Here is a 19,674-nt window from a genome sequence, read left to right as displayed (position 1 = left end):
TGGTCCTCCAGGGAAGCCTGCTCTCACTCTGGCAGAGACGGATGGGTGGCCTGGGGTCCAGTCCCTGCAGGCTTCCTGGAGGAGGCAGCCTCAAACCAGAGATTTGAAGATTGGAAGGGCAAGGAAGGCTGTGGGAGGGAGAGAGGAGATTTGGGGCTGGATCAGAGGGTCTGGGCTGGGGGGGTCTGGCCTCAGAGGTGGAGGGAGCTGGGGGCTGGGCTGAGGCTGCCTCTGGTGGACAAGTCCCCTGAGGCTTGCCTGTGTGTCACCGGCTGCTGGGGGGACAGGGGGCTGTCGGGAGCCAATGAGGAAGGAGCGAGGAGGTACAGGGTAGATAAGAGGTTACACACGGCCCAGGCGTGAATGAAGTAGAGACGCCGTACCCACTGCATAATCTGATGCAGCTACAAGGAAGCATCTTGAAAATCTTTCTGGAGATGACAGAATTTTGAGCCAGAAAGTGAGTGAAGGGAGTGATACTTGCTGAGCACCTACTGTGTGCCAGGCACGAGGCATGTGTCGCCTTGTGTCATCCTCCCCTCTGCCCTCTCTTTCTCTCCTTTTTTCATATAAAGAACTGAGGTTCGGAGAGGCAAAGGGGCTTGTCCAGGTCACACAGCTGGGGAGTAGAAGAGACAGGATTCGAACCCAGGCCTGAGGGCAAAGCCCTAGATGTGGTATAGAATCAGGGCCTGGAAGGTTAGGAAGGAGGTCAGGCCCCGGTCGTGAAAGGCAGGCAAGATCTTCCAGGTCTTCCTCTGCCTTAACTAGAAGTCGAACCCACTGACTCGGGCCAGGATCCCAGAGCTGTTTCCTGCCGACCGAGGCCCGATACCCGGGCTTGGGGTTAATGACTACATTGCTCCCCCAATTAAAGGCAGAAAGGAAGAAGAGGTTGCATTCAATCAAGCCCCTTTCTCCTTCTCCTGTAGAATCCTAATTTGTGGACACCAGTTTTAATTGTCTTCCCAGCAAGCCCAGCCCTGCTCAGGCCCTGGGGCAGGAGAACGCAATTGCATCCTTCTCAAAAATCTATAATTATACGAGCCTCCCCGGAGACCGGCTATGAGGAGTTTCCTGAGCTGGGAGGGAGGGAGGGCTTAGGACAGGAGGAAGTCAAGGAGAAGAGATGGATTTTATGTGCCAACCTCAGCAGGGATGCTAACTGGAGATGGGGGGGTCTGGGGGGCTGGAGAGAAGGACATGGGGGAGGGGATAGGGAGAGGGGCTGCAGGAGCAAGGTCTAGAAGTTATGGGCTCCACTCTCAAGTGCTCTGGAACTGGGTTCAAATGAAACCGTTTTCTCTGTGGCCTTGGGCAAGTCCTTAACCTCTCTGGGCCTCGGCTTCCCCACCTGAACAATGGGGATCAATGACCCCCCTTCCCCCACAGCATCATGGTGGGAGCAAATGTCCAGGAAGAGCTTGGCACAGTGCCTGACACAAGTACTCTGCATTTCTTAGACGTTAATACTGCGCCATCATCGTCATCAAACTTAGTGCGGACTGCCTTCCAGTTTCTGGTGTTGATGTGGTACCCTTTCTCACAGAGCTGGGACAGGGAGCAAGAACCTCTTGCTGCTTAGAGCTGCCTGCTTGTGGTGGAGGTGTGAGGAACTGAGCTCCCATCTCTGGAAGTGTGCAAGTGGGATGCAGAGGTGTGGAGCCCGGTGGCTGAACTTTTCCTGATAATTCAGACCACATCCTGATGGGGGCTGATGGAGCCCTGGGTCTTGGTCACAACTGCTGGTGAGACCCAGGTTCAAAACCCAGCTCTGTGTGAACTTGGGCAAGTCCTGTCTCCTTTTTGAGCCTCATTTTCCTTATCTGTCCAATGGGGGTGAGCGGATTAGAGACAGTGCTTGCGTAGTGTTAGGAGTGTAGTAGATGCTTCATCAATGGTATGGATTCTTTTTAAAAAACAATGACAAAGCTCTCTGGATTTCCCGCCTCCTTGTCTTGGCTCACACCATTCCTTTTCTCCTTGCCTCTGCCTGTCAGGATGCACCCATCTCAGGGCCCAGCTGACATGCTCCTCCTCCCCCAAGGAGCGGTGACCCCTCCCCTTTCCAGTGCCCAGGACACCGCTTTTAGGACCTACATCACTTTCTCCCTCAGACTGTCTGAGCTGATGGGGTTCTCAGACCATCAGCACTGACCTCCATTGTACAGAGGAGCAAACCGAGGCTCAGAGGCGGGGAGAGATGCTCCCCAGGCCACACAGCAGGTCTGTTGGCAGAAACAGGCTCAGTCCTCCATCGCTGGTTCCAGCCCCATGCCCTGGGTACTCACCTGCATACGCTGCCTCTCCATCAGGGGCTCCTTGGGACAGGGCCGGGGACAGGGAGACTCAGGTTATGCCCTCAAATGCCCAGAACCTCATTTTGCCACGTGTCTTGAAGACACATCGCCCCCATCACCACTGAGGTTGGAGACAACGGGAGATCCTGGCAGATCCTGGCAGGGTCTGAGGAGATCAGAGAGACCCTGGGGCCAGAGTCCACTGTGGGGGTGGGGGAGCTGGTGGATGCCCCCACAGATGACTCACCTGGTTCCATGAGTTCTTGCAGCCAGATTTCTATCCCTCTTCCTCCCCGAAGCCCTTCCCCACTCTTGGCTCCAAACCATCTCCCCACCTGGGACAGGGGGGCATGGGCAGGGAGCACAACACCTCCTTTGAGAAGTCTGCCCTGATTGCCTCAGGCTGGGTGAAATGCCTCCTCTGTGCCTCCCAAGCCTTTGCCCTCCCCAGCCGGCCCCACAGGACCCTGCAAGATTGGCCATCTTAGACTGTTACTTTGTAAGAAAGACCTCTACAGCCAGGAGGAGTTTAAATATTCTGGGAAGAACAAAGCCTTGGGAGTGAGACAGGTCTGGGTTCAAATCCAGGTTCTGCCACGTGACCTTGGAAGGGTCACTGCCCTGCACTGGGCCTTGGCTGCCTCCTTTGAGCAACGAGGACATGTGATGGGGAGGGGAGAGTCACCTGCTAGGATGCCCCCCAACAGTGACAGCTGAGCACCAGGAATGTGGCTTGTCGAAATCGAGATGTACTGTAATCGTGTCAAATTCATTCTGGATTTCTAAGACTTGGCACAAAAGCGAATATAAGATACCTCATTAATCATTTTTATTACATGTTGAAATAATTTTTTTGATATCTTGGGTTAAGTAAAATACATGATTAAAATGAATTTCATCTGTTTAAAAAAATTTTTTTTTTAACTTTTTAAATGTGGCTACTAGAAAATGGCAATTTCCATGTGTGTCTCCCAAACTCTGGCTTGCGTTCTGGTTCTGTTGGACAGCGCCCTCTAGAGGACCGTTACTGGGATGGGGGCGGGGTCGTCCCTCAAGTGTGTTTGGGAGTTAGAGCGCCTGGTCAAGGACTCAGGACCTGGGGCTTGACCTTGCTGTCCCCTAGCTGCTGTGTAACCCCAGGCCACACACCGCCCCCTCTGAGCCTTGCTTGCATCAGTAAAAAGAACCGATGGGCCAGGATTGGGTTTTCAGTTTGGGGGTGCCCATGGGCAGGGGAGGCTGAGCTAGGGTAGATGGAGGCTTGGCCCTCTCCAGGTCCCCCGATGGAGTCCCCACCCAAGGACAGCCCATCTCTGCCCTTCGTGCCACCCATGAGACCCCCACATACCTGTTGGCAGACATGCTTTCTCCACACATACACACATCTCTAGGTGGGGGAGAAGCAGGGGCGGAGTCAGACAGGCCTGGCTTCGAGGGCCAGCTCCACCCTTCCTAGTCTGTGACCCAAGCAGCCTGTGGACCTCCTTTCCCCTGGTGCAGGAGGGAAAATGGTGAGCACTTTCTGATTTCTGTGGCTCAGCAATGGCACCTGGAGAACGTCACAACTGTGTCCCTTTCGCTGACCCGTAGCCAGCCAGGTCCCACTGCTGGCTGCTTTGGATCCAACTCTCCTCCTGCCCTCTTTGCAAAGGCCACTGGGTCTGGATCAAGGCAAAATCCAGCCGTCCCAGGACAAGGGGCCAAGCGCTCATTGTGATCCCCTCTGAACCCTCCTGGTGGCTCAGGGCCTCCATGGCCCCCGCAGTCCTGCTTGAGCCAGCAGGTTGGCATCAGGGAAGGTGAGGGGGGCGCGGCCTGGCCCAGGACACTCAGGGTGGGAACCTCTTGGCTCTGGACGATGCTCCACCACTGCCCAGTCATATCTGTTCATTCGTTCACTCAATGAGTATTTATTGAGCACCTCCTAGCTGCCAGGTACTGTTCTAGGAGCTGGGGATAGATCAATGGATAAAACAGGCACAGTCTCTCCTTTGGGAGAGCAGACAATAAACATAAAACAAGTGTATTCGCAGTGCTGTCCAGTACAGTAGCCATTACGCACAAGTGGCTATTTGTTTAAATTTAAATGAGTTAAAATGAAAAATTTAAAATTCAGTTCCTCATTCACACTAGCCACATTTCAAGTGCTCGGTAGACATACGTGGCTGGTAGTTTCTGGATTAGCTCAGATATAGAAGATTTTTCCTCATTGCAGAAGGCCTGTCAGACGGCACCAATAATGTATTGGAAGGGAAGAGTGATTTGAAGCACTGGTTTTGGGTGAGAGATGCAATTTAAATGAGGTGGTTAGGGTACGCCTCCTTGAGGAGGTGATATCTGAGCGGAGTCCTGAAGCAGAGGAGGTTGGGAGCTATGTGGGAATCTGGGGGCGGGAGGAGGGTGTTCCAGGCAGAGGGAATACCAAGCAAGTGCAAAGGTCCTGAGGTAGGATCTCAACTGGAATGTTCAGAGGACAGCAAGGAGGCCATTGTGGCGGGAACAGAATAAGCAGGGGGAAAGCAGAAGCTAGCGCCGGAGGGGACAGGCCCAAACATGGAAGGCCTTCCCTTTCATGGTAAAGGCTTGGCTTTTGCCCTCAGTAAGAAGACACGGCAGGACAGTTTTGAGGAAGGAAGGAGTCGGGATTGGTTTGTGTTCTGCCAAGATAACTCTGGCCAACCAGTTGCAAATATATTGTCGGGGAGGATGGGTGGCCACAGGGAGGCCAGTGAGGAGGCTGCTGTGCCATTACGGGCCGAAGGCTGGCCCAGCGCGGGGGCAGTGGGGGCGGGGGGGGTGGTTCCGGAGACGCTCAGGAGGCAGCATCCACGGGGCTCCCTGCAGACTGAATGTGGGCCATAAGAGAGGGTGAGGGGGGTCAAGGACGGCTCTACAGGTTGGGGCCTGGGCACCCGGCAGGCAAAGGCAGGCGTGGGAATAAGGACAGGCCCGACTTTCAGATCGACCGCACGTGAAGGCCCCTCACACCTCAGGGGGCACATGTTCAGTAACTCAAATAGCCATTCTTACTAAACAGGCTTTGTTTATGGGACAGCTGCCGGTCCTTCCCAACCTCACCGAATGTGGGAAGCCTCCAGGAAGCGTCTCACGAACCTTTAACCTCAGGGATTAGGGACCTTGCTAACTCTCTTAGCCCAGAAACCAGTTCCTGGAGTCAAGCTCCACGTGGAAACCTGTGTGTAGAGCAGAAAAAGCAGAAGCTTCCAGATGGAGGTGTTTGTCAATCCTGATGCTCCCAAAGCCCTCAGAATCCTGGGGAGGGGCGGGAGGCAAGTGGCCCCAGAGCCGGACCCCTACCTCCCAGCCCAGGGCTCCCCGTTCCTCCTGTCCCACGCTGTGCGGGCACGCGGACATACAGGAGGGACCCCTGGGGCTGGATGGTGGCACGTCTGCCGCTGCGGCGGGGGGGAAGGGGCACCCTGCAGGCTGCAGCATCCCGGAGGGGCAGGGGATGGGAGGACTGATGGACACACATTCCCTGGGTGACCTGCACATTGCCAGGCGTCTTTCCGGGGCGAGATAATCTCTCCTGAGAAGAGGAAAGAATTCTAATTACTTCTCAGGACAATATTTGTTTGGAGAGAGGAGAGACAGAACATATGGTGGGGAGGGGCACGGGCCACATTAAATGGGGATTTGTTTTCTCATTTACCTGGTGACGTGGGGGTGGGGGGTGGCGGGTGGGCGGGGCTCCTGCTGGGTCCTGGGGAGAGGGGCGAACCACCTGCCCTGGGATTTTCCTGGGGAGCTGGGCCTTGTGGGGGACGGGAAGATGTGGCTCCCACTGCACTCTGGGGGCCCTCTGAGGATGGAGAATGTTCAACCGGTTTAGCGCGCACGGAGCGTCTGCTAGGTGCTGGGAGCCGCGCAGCCAGCAGGAGCTCCAGGTCCCTGTTCTCAGGGAGCTCGAGGGGCAGTGTGTGCAGTGAAAGGATATGTGGTCTGACCGGGCGGGGCTGGAGGTCGGGGTGAGGGGGGTCCTGCCCCGGGTGGTCAAGGATGGCCTCTCGGAAGGGGCCGAGTTAGAGCTCTGAGTGACTTGAAGGGGCCAGCTGGGTGAAGAGAGACCAAGGATAGAACGTTCCAGCCACTGGGCACAGGGCAAAAGTGAGGGGAAAGCGAGGCATGCGTACAGGACAGAGAGGAGACCAGGGGGCAGTGGGCGGGCCCTGAACCCAACCTGGTGGGCTTTATCCCAGGTGCAGTGTGGGGAGCCAGGGCAGGTTCTGAGCAGGGGGTTGGCCTGGCCCGACTTGGTTTTACAAGGACTGTGGCGCTGGGTCCTGTGTTCTGGGCTTGGGAATAACCTGGGAGGGAGACCAGTGGGGGTGACTAGAAAAATCTGGAAGACTTGATGAAAAACGGCAGCTTCCTCCCTGGCCTCCAGGGCCTCCGTGCTCACGCCTTCCAACCCAGCCCTCCTCTGATCCCTCACTGCCCTGGGTGGGTCTCCCGTGGCGCCCACGGACTCCGGGATAGAGACCCAGCTCGTCTGGGGCCCTCAGGGCCCTGGACCTGCCCCGTCGTCCCCATGTCTTGCCCTCTGCTGTCGCGCACCCCTTGCCTGGCCTCACTGAGCTCCTCTGGAGGCCCCACCTGAAGCCAGGCCATCCCCCCTGCCCCCCTCAGCTGCTCCCACTCTCTCCACCTCTCCCGGACCCGCCAGCCCTGCGCCCATGGGCCCTGCAGTTTCCTGAGCCCCGGCCACTCCTCCCCCCTTTTTCCACACAGCCCTGTTCACAGAGACGCCCCACGACATGACGGCGCGGACGGGCGAGGACGTGGAGATGGCCTGCTCCTTTCGTGGTAGCGGCTCCCCCTCCTACTCGCTGGAGATCCAGTGGTGGTACGTGCGGAGCCACAGGGACTGGACCGAAAAGCAGGCGTGGGCCTCGAACCAGGTACCGCCCCTGGGGAGACCCCCGAGCTGGGCTGGGACCACCCTGGCCCCCGGGGGTACGGACGTTTCTCCACCCTCCGAGCAGGAGGCAGAGCTAGGCTGAACCCTTGGGATGGCCAAGTCCCTCCCGTCAGTGTACAGGTGGGGAAACTGAGGCCAGGGGTTCCGGGCAAGGCGGGCAACCCAGTCACTACACACGCACTCACTGGAGCGGCTGCCGTTGGTGCCCTGCGCACACCTGCCACTAGCCCCACGGCCAACTGCCAACTCCGCCTCAGAGATTTCTCTGGGTGACAGCCCGCTGGCTGGCAAGGCAGCCCAGCAGTGACGGACAGAGCTGGAGGACACGTCCCCCAGCGGCCTCGCCCGCAGCTGGGGTGACGGGACAGCTCCCCATTCTCCCCCTCGGGGCCCCACCGCCCGCAGTGGTCGCCAGCTGGATAACAGGCACGCTACTGACTTCCTCCCGCCCACTCCCCTCCTCATGTCCCCTGGGATCCCCTCCCAGGGAGACTAATTGCACTTGAACCTTTGTCTCAAGGTCGGCTTCTGGGGGAACCCAAACGAGGTCACTTCTGTTCTTACACTGGGGTAAATGCAAATAATATACGAACACATGCCTATCTGCCTGCCCATTCACGTATGAACACGTACATTCACACACCTGCGTGCACACACGGGCGTGCTCGCACATTCTTGCGTGTTCATGAAATAGCCTCTAACACGTTCACAGACACATAGTAAAGATTTTATTTATTTATGTATTTATTAGAGAGAGTGCGCACAAGCAGGGGGAGCGGCAGGCAGAGGGAGAGGCCGGCTCCCCGCTGAGCAGGGAGCCCGATGTGGGGCTCAGTCCCAGGACCCAGAGATCATGACATGAGCTGAAGGCAGAGGCTTAACCCACTGAACCACCCAGGCGCCCCTCACAAATGCATATTAAATTCTGTCTTGCTCCTGGGGGTGTCGACTCTCCAATACTTGCAGCCTGCCTCACAGGGCTCAGAGGACTCTGGGGGGTCAGAGGAAGCCCCGAGGCAGAGACCTGCAGATTTCCTGCAGTTGGCAGCATCGGGGGTCAGCCTGCAGGGAATAGTACGTGGGCAGGACTCTGACAGGATTTGCCACACATGATCACGGGTGTGATGCACCTGAAAACGCAAACACGTTCGCAGACGGAGACCCAAGTGTAGAGACAGACATTCCAACAGGCACAGCAGGCAGACTCCCCCACCCCCGTAGATCCCCAAATACCCACATATCTAAATGCGCAGTACGTGCCGCTTTACAGGGACCCCCTTCATTGTCCTTGGCTCTGACTCACCACCCCCACCCCCACCCCAAGGGGACATGGAGCCGAGGGATGCCCAACTCCGGACCCCGGAGCATCACTTGTCGCAGCTACTATCTTAGTTATTGTCCATACTCCCACCCCATGATGCTAACGCCTTGTCTCTGCTCTCTCTGCCCCTCCCGCTCCCTCCCTACAGCTAAAAGCATCTCAGCAGGAAGACACAGGGAAGGACGCCACCAAAATAAGTGTGAGTTTTGGTAATGACTTCTTGCAAGGGCTCTAATGGAGGACACAGCTGTAATTAAAAAAAAAAAAAGGGTCCAGTTCAGCTGGGAGCTTGGGCATGAAGATGGAGGAGAAGAAACAAGAAATGGGGAAAAAAATCGGCCTCGTTCTGTTTTTAAAAGATGCAAATTTTTCAAGTTCATTGAATGACAGGCATAAAAAATGACGGGGGAGAGAAGACGGATTCTCTCCTGTCAGGGCCAAGGCTGTGTGTGGCCCGGGTGCTTTGTGGCTGTCTCAGCAGCATTTTTAATTTGAGGAACCAATAGGGTCTAATGGGACTAAGCTGGCTTTTTTCGGCCCATCATGACTGATGGTGGTGGCATGTCAGGGTCACTTGGGTCATGTGGCTCCCGGGGCTGAGGTGAGGCGGGGAAACTACAGCTGAAGGATTTCAGGACTGGTCCGGTCCTCTTCTGCAAGAACTCGTTTTATCATTGCTACAAGTCTGTAGGGAACGGCCAAGCATTCACCCATTTTACAGGTAGGGCAACTGAGACTTAGAGGGGTCAAAGATTTGCTGGTGGCCATGACGTGGCTGAGCCCCCTGTCTTCAGGACTTGAGCTCCTTGTCTCCAGACTCTTCTGGGGCCTCTGTGGGGACCCAGGGGACTCAGGGAGTGCCAGTTTTTTGCGGAGGGGGGCTGGATCAGTGCGGGGGGCATCGGGTCAGCCTGGCAGGAAGCTAGTAAGTCCACTAGCAACATCAGAAATGCAAATGCAGGTGCCCACAGGGGTATGAGTGTGTATGTGGGGAGAGTGACCTCCAGATTCACTCTTTTCTGCTGATTCTTCCACAACTTTTCAAGGGTTTGTGATGGAGCTCCAGACCCCAAGGCCAACGAGACACAGATGCTCAGAAGAGCCTGGCCCCAGAGCAGAAGTCACAGTGCAAAGAGCGGGCACCAGCAAGCATGGGGGGTGCCATGCTGGGCAGTGAAGATGGGGGAGAGGAGGCAGAGAGGCCAGGGAGGAGGCTCCCGCAACCACCCTAACAAGAGGTGGGCAGATTAGAAAACGAGGGCCTTCAAAGCAACATTCGTGCAGTCTGCCCAAGGCCCTTCCCAGCCGGGGTCTGGAAATTCAAGCCACTTCCAGATTAGGGCAGCTGCAGCTCCCCTACACCCCTGCCCCTCACCTTTACCTTCTGCCAAGGGTACATCCATGTGCAATGCCCCATTCCTTGTCCAAACACCCACCACTTAAACCTGGGTAGGTAGAGATCTGTGAATATATTTATATACCTGCAACTCTCCTATGATTTTGTTTGGGTTTCAAGGAGTGTCTCAGGCAAAGGGAAGAATAATCTAATTGACTTAGAGGATTAGAATTCGAGGCTGCTAGGCCCCACGTGAGGGGAATGCGAAGATGCTAATTAGTTAAATAAAATAAATGTGCTCAGTATGATTGTGCAATCACTCCCCACCCCCAGCCCCTGAAATTCCTGCACCAGCCGGGGCTCTGGGGGTCTGGTGAGGAAACTCTCACGCAGGCAGCTACTACCTCCTTGTCCAGACAGCGTCACGCACACCACAGTTCTTAAATACACAGACGCGGAGTTAGCCAACACCTGGAAACAGATGCACAGCCCGGTTTCCCGCAGGCTAGAAGGCTCAGACTTTTCTCCATGGCCTTCAAGGCTCTGCTCAACTCGTTCTGGTCACCCTCTGGGCTGTCTCATTTTGCTTGGCCTGGCTCCCTCTCTCCTCCCAACTCTGGCTGCTTTTCCACCTTCCCATTCCTGCCCACCTCCTGGCCTTTGCATGGGCCAGTTCCTCTGCCCAGAAAACTGTTCCTCTCTCTTCCTTCAGAGCTCAGCTTAGGACGCCTCCCTTGACCCCGTGGCTCAGCCGGCACCCATTTCTATGCTGGCTGTATTTCCACGTGCAATCATCCCTGTGTGTATTTGTTTCATATCTGTCCCCCCAAGCCCCCAGACTCAGTGGGGCTGGCACTGTGCCTGCCCGATGAGCTGTTACATTTCCAGAGCCTAGTACAGCACCTGGCACCTATAAATAATTGAATGACTATCACGCACCCAGGCCAACAGTGGTATAAACCCAGACACAGGTTTTGGTACACGGACCTGCCAAAATGCTGAGCATCCGTGCCCGTCTGTGTATGTGTGCCGGTGGATGAAGGCACAGGGTGGCTCGTGGGGGGCCACGGAGCCTAGAACCCAGGCTCTGTATCTGTAGGAGCCAACTGAGCCAGGCAGGAATTCGGCCCCGTAGCTCTGTGTCTTCTAAAAGTCCTGATGACGGTGGGCAGCTCCTGATTTTTAACTGTCAGGACCTACTTTGAAAAACTCTGTGGGAGCTGAGCACGTGTCGTGTGCTGGTGGGGTGGTGTGGGTGCTATGGGACCCCAGGGTCTGGGGGCTCCTGGAGCCTGGGGCAGGAGGGCTCCATGTGACCTGTTGGGGCTGCCATGGTAACCCTGGGAAGGATCCGAGTAGGCAGTGCTGAGGACACAGTGGGGCCCGGAACCTCGAATCCCTGAGCCAAAACACCTTGTAAGCTGGGAAGTCCTAGAGATCAGCCGTGTGAATGACAGTGGTTACTAGAGTGAAAACTCTTCATGAATTTGTGAATCACAAGACTCCTATTCCCAGCAGGAGCATGAAACGGGGCCCAGCTTCTCTGCAGGGAACAGATGAGGGAACGAAAGAGCTCAGCATCTTGTAGGGAGATCGGTTATGTAGTAGGACAGGTATCTGTGATAAAATAATAATAATAATAATAATAATGCAGCTAACATTTATTGAGTGCCTGCCATATGCCAGGAACCATGATGAGCGAACTTTACATGAATTATCTCATTTCACTTGGGACCTAGGGAAGGATCCTGGCCTAAAAACATCTCCCTTGGTAGCTTGCACGTGCTGAGGATTTCACCTTCGGGGCCTCATTTCTGTGGCTCGGGCAGATTCTTTTTCCTATTAGCTGTTTTCAAGTTCTCGACGTTTTTCTTTGGATCTAACTGAAGTTCTCAGTTTTCGAGTTTAGGTGAATTTCCCCTTAGCCAGTTTTGCAAACAGCGTTGACTCTCACCTTCTTAATTTTAAAGCAAGCTGAAATCCATCTCCACCCCCATCCCCAGACCTTCTTTACCTGCCTTCATCATGTTAACTGCTTTAGTGGGAAAGAGTCCTGGGCCACCCAAGTCCCCAGATGCATGTGGCCCAGTGCTCTGGCCCGCTCATCCTAAAGCCTGTATGCCTTCCAGCCAAGCCCCCCAAAGCTACGTACAGCCCTGAAGAGTCCTCAGGAAGCATCAGCAGCCCTGCTCTGGGATCTCCGTGAAATCCCCATGAATGGTTATAAGATGATCCCATTTGTTACATCAACCAAGCACCTGCCAACCCTACCCAACTGCTCCGTGTGTGTGGTGCACTCGGTGTTTTGGTGGAAGGCTGGGACGGCTGGAGCAGTGCGTGAGGTCTGCATCCTTCACAAAGAAGTAACAGGCCAAGTGGTGGCTCATGGTTCACTATGATTTTTATTTTCTGCTCTGGATGTTTCTCTCTTAAAACTCTGGTCCACAATATACACAAGGCATGAAATTCTGAGCTCCTCCAGGGAGGTGAGAGTCACATGGAGCCAAAAATCACTCCATCTATCTCAGGAATGCCTAAAACATCCTAGCGTGGTCAGGGACCTCGACCTTAGTGCTCCCAGGCCAGTGTGGGAGATGGATGTTGACCATGATCATCACCCAATCATCACCCATGATAAAAAGTAAAATGACAACTGTGACCATCAAAATGAGGAGAGCTGCCTGGGGGGTCTGAGCCAGTAACAGAGGACCTGGGTCTGGAGGGCTTCCTGGAGGAGGTGCTATTTAAAGTAAGCACTGAAGTATAGAGGCGTTGACTAGGAGCGGGGAACATTGGCTGGGTGTGTGTTGGAGGAACTGCAGGAGGCTGGTGTGGCCAAGGAGCAGGTGTGGGGAAGAGGCCCCAAAGGGCTCGGTCAGCCCCTGCTAGGAGCCATCAAAGGAAGGGCCCTAAGTTGGGGGCATTGTGTAAAGATCTGTCTGGCTGTCATGGAGAACAGATCGGAAGGGGCCACGGTGGCTCTGGGGAGACTGGGAGGAGGCTGGGACGATGACCAGATGGGAGAAGCTGGGACCCTAGTCAGTGCAAGGTGGCTGGACTCTGGAGGAAAGGGGAGGGGTCCAGTGATGTTCAGAAGGAAGATCCGTGGAATTCTGGAATTGATTGTGCTGGAGTGCACGAGGAGCAAGGGCAGTGATGACTTGGAGAGGGTCTGGCTGGAGTGGATGAGGCCTTCTGGGGTCCAGATTCAGAAGGACTCTGAGTTGGATCCTGAACACACGGGGGGTTGATGGTGAAAGTGTCTGGGTGCTGGTGATGGAGGCCTAGGAGTGGCAGAGCTCAGAGCAGGCCCCGGCCTGGGGCAGGGACCACCTGACCCCTGCTCCCCATCCCAGCGCCTTCCCAGAGCCACCCTGTCCCTTGCGGGCTCAGCCACGAGTCAGCATGTAGGAGAGAGGTCTGGCACTGTGGACGCACATCAGCATCACTCACTCTTCCCGGCCTGGCTCTGGAGACAGACCCCAGCCTTGAGGGCCCCTGCCATGTCCAGAAAGGCCCAGGCCATGGGTGAGCAGGGAGGAGGCTGAGCTTGGTCATGGCACAGACTCGCCGTGTTTCTTTCAGCGTAATTAGGTGCTTAATTGCACTGCTAAGGCCTGTCGATGCCTGTGCCGAGGTGATTATGATTTACAGCCAGGCTGTGGCGCGGGGTCTCCTCTCCTTCTGGCCTCTCCGGTCTTGCTGGACGGCTGGGCCATAGCGTTTTCTGTCGTTTGTGAATGAGGAAATCCAAGAGGCTGCTGCCTCCAGCCCCAGAAGCTGGGCTAGGATGTTGGGCCCCCTCCCATAGGTATGCCTCTGAGGATGGGCTGGGCTCCCCGCAGACAAGGAAGGCTGGGGACCTAGGGAAGGAGGTGGGAGGGGGTGAAAAGGTAGCCCTGTGGTTTACTGGTCATGGGAGGCTCGCCAGATGTCTGTCCCCAGCTGGGCGGCTGTGGGCCCATCACTTTACCTCTCCGAGCCTCAGTTTCCTGACCCATACAAAGGGTATCCTGGCAGGGCCTATATCTCGGGGTTATTGCAGGGCTTAAACAAGATGTATGAGGCTTTTAGCACATCACCTCGCAGTGATCGAGTGCTCTATAGACGCTGGCCATTCTTACTGCTGTTGGGGGTTTATTTGCCTTCTCTGGATGGCGCTTTAAGGGGTAGACACCAGGGCCGGAGAGAGCGGTGTCTCATGCATGAGTCTCCCCAAGGTGCCGGGTTCGGTGTGGGGTCTGGTTGTCCGTGAGTCCACGCAGCATTGCTGGGGTCTGGCCGGTTCACAGCTGTGACCCCAGCATCCAGCTCAGAGCGGGCGCCTGCTGAATGTCCGCCAGATGCATGAGGAGTCCCTCCCAAGAGCCTGGGTGCTGGTGACTGGTCCGGGTCAGACCCAGCCTCCCAGCACCCTCCCTGACTCCCTCCTCTCCTCTCCGAGGGGAAGGGCTCTTCTTCTGAAGGCCACCGTGTCTGCTGACAGAGGGGGCGACAGGGTCAGGGGGGTGGGGGTGGGGGGCGCAGACTGCTTGGGGAGGGCCGGTCCAGGTCTCGCCTGGGGTCTGGGGGTGGGAGGGGTGGGCTGCGTCTGGTGCTCCCTCCCTAGGAGCGGCTGCTCCCAGCGCTTCGCATTATTACTCCATTAGCGCCTTGTAGGGTTGACAAATGAAGGATAATTAATATCCGTGAGGGAAACAGATGTTGAGGTAATTCGCTCCCCGCTGTGCATTTGCAACAGCATCTCCTAAGTCGCCCAAGAGCATGGCAGGGCCACAGGGCCTCCCTGTGCCCTTGGTCAGAGGTGATGGAATCAGCGGGACCTGTGGCCTCCAGCTGGGCCCAGCCCGGAGCTGGGCAGGGAAGCCTGGCTCTCAGCCCCACACCAAGAGGGGCGGCTGGGAGAGCTTCCCGCTGCTTCCTACTGGGAGCTCTCCCTGTGTCCCCCCCTCATGCCTCCTGCTCTACCAGAAGCCCACATTTTCCTTCTTCATGGGAGTGATGGCCAGCTGGAAGGCTCAGACGGGCCAGGCTCCTTGCTGTTGCCCACCCACCTCTCCTCTTCCCTTCTGGAGCCTGGGACGCGCCCCCTCTCGCCCTGTCAGCACTGGGTGACCATGGATGGACCGGTCGCGCCATTTGGAGGGGTAGCGTGCATGCAGTCAGGCCTGGGTTTAGTTTCTAGCTCTGCCCTTTGCTGACTCACTGCCCACGGGAAGCCCCTTCTCTTTCTGAGACTTCATTTCCCCATCTGTAAAGTGGGTATAGAGGTGCGTATGTGCCCTCAAATTAGAAAGCACGATATCTCCACTTCACTTGAAAAAAGAAGGACCTAGAGCGAGTCCACTCATTCAACGACTGTTGTCATTGTCGTTTACAGGGCACAAGGCCCTGGATGGTCACTGAGATGAACAAAATGGGTATCATCCTTGCCCTCATGGTGTTTACAGTTTGGCCAGGGAGAGAAACAAAAATCAAGTCAACAGACAAATAAATGGTTCTCAAACTGTAATGACTGCTATGAAGAAGATAAACAGGGGGTTGTGATGGAGGGCTTCTTGGAGGAGGTGATGTCGAAAATGAATGGGAGTCGAAGAGAGGCGGGGAACAGCACTGGAGCAGAGAGACCAGCATGTGCAAAGGCCATGAGGTCAGAAAGTGCTTGGCACTTGGAGGAGATGAAAGGGGCCCGGAGGCCCGAGCAGGTCAGTGAGATATTGTAAGTCACGTGTGCACATGCCCAGCACAGGCTCAGGCATGTCTGCAGTGAACGCACCCCCATGGTCCTCTTTCGCATCCCGGCCTCCTCACGGCAAGGGTGACCAGCAGGGGCCACCCCTCCGAGTGCCAGGGCTTGTGGCAAGAATACGACAGCTGGTTTTCTATGTCCCGCCCCCCACTCCGGGGGGGGAGAGGGGCCAGGAGGGCTCAGGGCTGGGGCTGCAGGGCTGACACCCACTCGGCTCCAGCCCGGGCCTGGCGAGGCTGCAGTAATGCCAAATGGTGACTGGTGGTGAGGTCAGTGACTCGGGGCTGGGGACTGATCTCCCCGTTCTGTCTGGGCAGGGTGAGGGCTGCAGGAGGCAGGGCGGGGCTCCTTTGAGCTGCAAGTAAGAAGGGGCCAGGGAAGGATGGAAGCCCCTTCCCACCTCTCCTCTCCAGGCCCGCGTACCCCCTTCCCACTTTCTAATTTCCTACGTTGAAATGTGGACTCACAGGAAGTTACGACGATAGATCCTAGGGTCCCCTGTGCCCTTCCCTGGGCTTCCCCAGTGAAATACCTTATAAAACTGGCCAACTGCTTTTTCTCTTCTCATTGAAAAAAAAAATTTAGTAGCATTATAGTCACCACAGGTTTACTCATAAGAGCTCTGATCTGGAAACTACCCACATGCCCATCAACAGGTGGCTAGAGGAACAGATTTTGGGGTGTTTCTCTGGATGCAATACTGCTCAGCAGTGAACAACCACAGAGCTTAGAGCAAACAACACAGAGCAGCCTCACTGATATTCCCTTGCGGGAAAGCGGCCACACACACAAGAGTCCAAGAACAGACCAAACTAATCTAGGGTGACAAAAGTCAGGGTAGGTGGGGGTGTTGATGAGGAAGGGCCACAAGGGTGGGCTCCAGAGGGTTCTAAGTGTCCCCTGCTTTGCTCTGGGTGGTGGTCACACAGGTGCACACAAATACAATTGCGTCAAACTGTATGCACTTTACTGCCTACAAGGTTTATTTCAATTTTAAAATAAAAATTTAAAAACCGAATCAGATAAAGAAGCAAAGAGCCAAATTACAAAGACAACTAGTACAGACACTCTTGATCCCTGCAACAGGTGTGAAGTTATTAGTATCCTGATGTATTTGCCGTCAGCCTTCTTTTTTGTTGGTTTGTGTGTTTGAGGAAATAGGACCTTTCACACGAAGCTGAGACTTGACTTTGCCGTGTCTCCCGGGTCCCTGGCCCTCCCCTGGGCTCCAGCCTGGGCACAACCACTGCTCTGGGGCCCCCGCATTCCCTCCAGTCTGTTTTCACACTTGCACACACCTGTCTCCAAAGCCAGGACCGAGTGTTTTTATGCGTTTGTTTACAGAAACGGCCTGGCCCCGAGGGCTCTGCAGTGAGATCTTCTCCCTCCCCGCGTGTCTCGGAGCCCAGCTCTAGCTCAGGCTTTTTAACTGCTGGGCAGTATCCCATCCAATCAACTGCCTACTGCCTACTTATTCGTGCTGTTGCTGGACACTGGAGTAGTTTCTGCTTTTTTGCTATTTGACTCACTTTCCCGCAAGCCTCCCAATGCCATCGTGGGAGTGGTCTCTGGGGCCCCGGTCTCCGGGTGCGCTCCCAGAACCAGCGCTCTCCATCTTCCCAGCTGCTGCCTGATGGCCAGGTCACGGTCTCTCTGTCCCCCTCCCCAGGTGGTCAAGGTGGTGGGCAGCAACATCTCCCACAAACTGCGTCTGTCAAGGGTGAAGCCCACGGACGAAGGCACCTACGAGTGCCGTGTCATCGACTTCAGCGACGGCAAGGCCCGGCACCACAAGGTCAAGGCCTACCTTCGGGTGCAGCCCGGAGAGAACTCGGTCCTGCACCTGCCCGAAGCCCCGCCCGCCGCGCCCGCCCCGCCCCCCCCAAAGCCGGGCAAGGAGCTGCGGAAGCGTTCAGTGGACGAGGAGGCTTGCAGCCTCTAGACTGATGCCTACCCGGCCACCCACCCGCCCCGCACCCCCACAGCTGTACAGAGTGCATGAGGAGCCGCTGGACCGCTGGGGACGGGACTGCCTGGGTCCAGCCGCCTCCCCATCCCCAAGACTGCCTGTGGCCACCACGTCGGCCCTCTGCCCGCCACTCCCTTGCTCAGCATGTAAGCCCTGCTCAACCCTTCCTTTTCAGACCCCTGCGGTGACTTGGCTCGGAGAAGGTGGCCCTGGGCACCAAGGGGACGACCACCCCAAATGCTGGGGCGGGCACCGTGCCGGGGCCAGGCTGCCTCTCTGTCACCAGCTTCAGTGGAGTCCAGTGTTTTGCTTTGCTTGCTTGTCCCCCATCCTGTCCCGAGCCGGGGCCTCCCAGCCTTACTCTCCCTCCTTCCCCATCATCCCCCACTTGAACCTGGGGGTGTGGACTGTGACCCCTCCCTGAATTTGGACTGGAATCTTCTGAGCCCTGGCGAAGAACTGGGGCACAGAGCCCCCAGGACAGCTTTGCTCTGAGCCCGTGGCCCGTGAGCAGGGTCACTCACAGGGGTCCTGGGAGGAGAGGGAGACACCCCATTGCCTCCTGGGGGTTGTCCTTCATGTTCAGCTTCCTTATACATAAGAAACAGCTCCCTGTCCCACCCTCCGCAGAGGTGGGGGGACCAGGAATCTGCTCTTTCACATGGCAAGTCTGAAGGAGGGCCTTTCCCCTCTGACCCAGTGGCCCTATGCAGAGTTTTGCACCAGCAGGACCCCTTCCAGGGTCTTCGAGGCTCTCCCAGGAGCCCCCCTCTGCCAGCTCCCAATGTCCCAGCCCCCTCCTGGGGCCCATGCCACGCCCACCCAAGGGCCTGGGGCTGTTGGGAGCCAAAGGTCCCCCAGTACCAATCCCCTCACAATTCCCGATTGGGGGACACCCACCCCCTGGTAATTTGTAAATATTTCTATTGGGCCCCCTGGAGGGGGAACTGGCTCAAACCTCTGGCCGCCCCTCAGTGATGGAGTTGGGATGTGGGAGAGGCCGAGGGCTCTGCCCAGGGCTGTGTGGGTAACCCTGTACACATGATCCAATCCGTGACTAGCAGCCAACCTGAATAAAGTGGTTTAAAGAAACCTCTGGGCGGTGTCTTTCTGGGGCATTTGGGCCTGGTGGGGGAGGGGTCAGCCCACACCCAGCCTCCCTCAGCCCCCTCTCCCTCCTGCTCCCTGTCCCCCACCCCCCAGCACAGAACAAGAGCTGGCTGGGGCACAAAGAGAGGGTGAGGGGAAACCGGCCTTTGTCCAGTTACCCGGTGCTTGAATTGTTCTGAGCTTTTGAGATAGTCACACATACAGAGGAGTGCATAAGACACGTTTACACTGTTTTGTCAATAAATACATTAGAAAGCAAATAAAGGCGAGCCCATCACCTACCAAACACGGCACTCCAGCACATTTTTCATGTTCTTGTTATAGCTTTACTACCTATATGTATGTCATCTTAAGCAATATAGTTGAGTTTTGTCTATCATTTAGAACTTTCTATGCATGGAATCATATCACATCCATCCTTGCATGCACCACTCTGTGAGATTCATCCATGTTGTTGCATGTCTGTAATTTGTCCATTTTTATTACTGCATGAATATCCCACAATTTAACTTATTGATTCATTCTACGGTTGACAAGAATTTGTGTTCCCGTCTGGGTGCTCGGCAACAGTGCCGAGGGCATTCTCGCCCGTGTCTCCTGGTGTGCGCGAGCATGAGATTCCTGAGGTCGAGGCACAGCACGGTAGGGATCTCGTTTGCCCCCACCAGGTATCACCAGCACCTTCTTACAGTTGAGGAAACAGCATCAGAGAGGTTAAGTAGCTTGCTCAAGGTCACCCAGTTGTGGAACTCTGCTCTGCAGGATCTGGACCACCCCCCAACCTCCCACCCCACCCATGGAACATCACCACTTCTCCCCTCGTGCCCTGGGCTTGGATTTCCCTTGGCTCATCCCAGACAAGAGTCCCACCCACCACAGTCCTGCTGAGAATCTGCCTGAGGGTGTGTCCTTCTGGGGCGCTCAGGTGAAACCCTCACAGCCAACAC

The 19,674-nt window shown here is 56.0% G+C and overlaps 1 protein-coding gene across 1 annotated transcript in view; it reads left to right on the top strand.

Moving 5' to 3' along the window:
* Window positions 1–18,705, top strand: part of VSTM2L (V-set and transmembrane domain containing 2 like) — a 35,973-nt gene extending 17,268 nt beyond the window's left edge. The window contains exons 2-4 of the mRNA XM_032419791.1: window positions 7,053–7,222; window positions 8,712–8,762; window positions 17,318–18,705. Of these exons, the coding sequence (XP_032275682.1) occupies window positions 7,053–7,222; window positions 8,712–8,762; window positions 17,318–17,590 (494 nt within the window). The 3' untranslated portion in view covers window positions 17,591–18,705. The remainder of the gene's footprint in view (window positions 1–7,052; window positions 7,223–8,711; window positions 8,763–17,317) is intronic.
* The last annotated feature ends 969 nt before the right edge of the window (window positions 18,706–19,674 follow it).

This window comes from Phoca vitulina, unplaced genomic scaffold (genome assembly GCF_004348235.1).
Source record: "Phoca vitulina isolate PV1807 unplaced genomic scaffold, GSC_HSeal_1.0 scaffold22, whole genome shotgun sequence".
NCBI classification, from domain to species: domain Eukaryota; kingdom Metazoa; phylum Chordata; class Mammalia; order Carnivora; family Phocidae; genus Phoca; species Phoca vitulina.
This window is presented reverse-complemented; position numbering and strand designations above follow the sequence as displayed.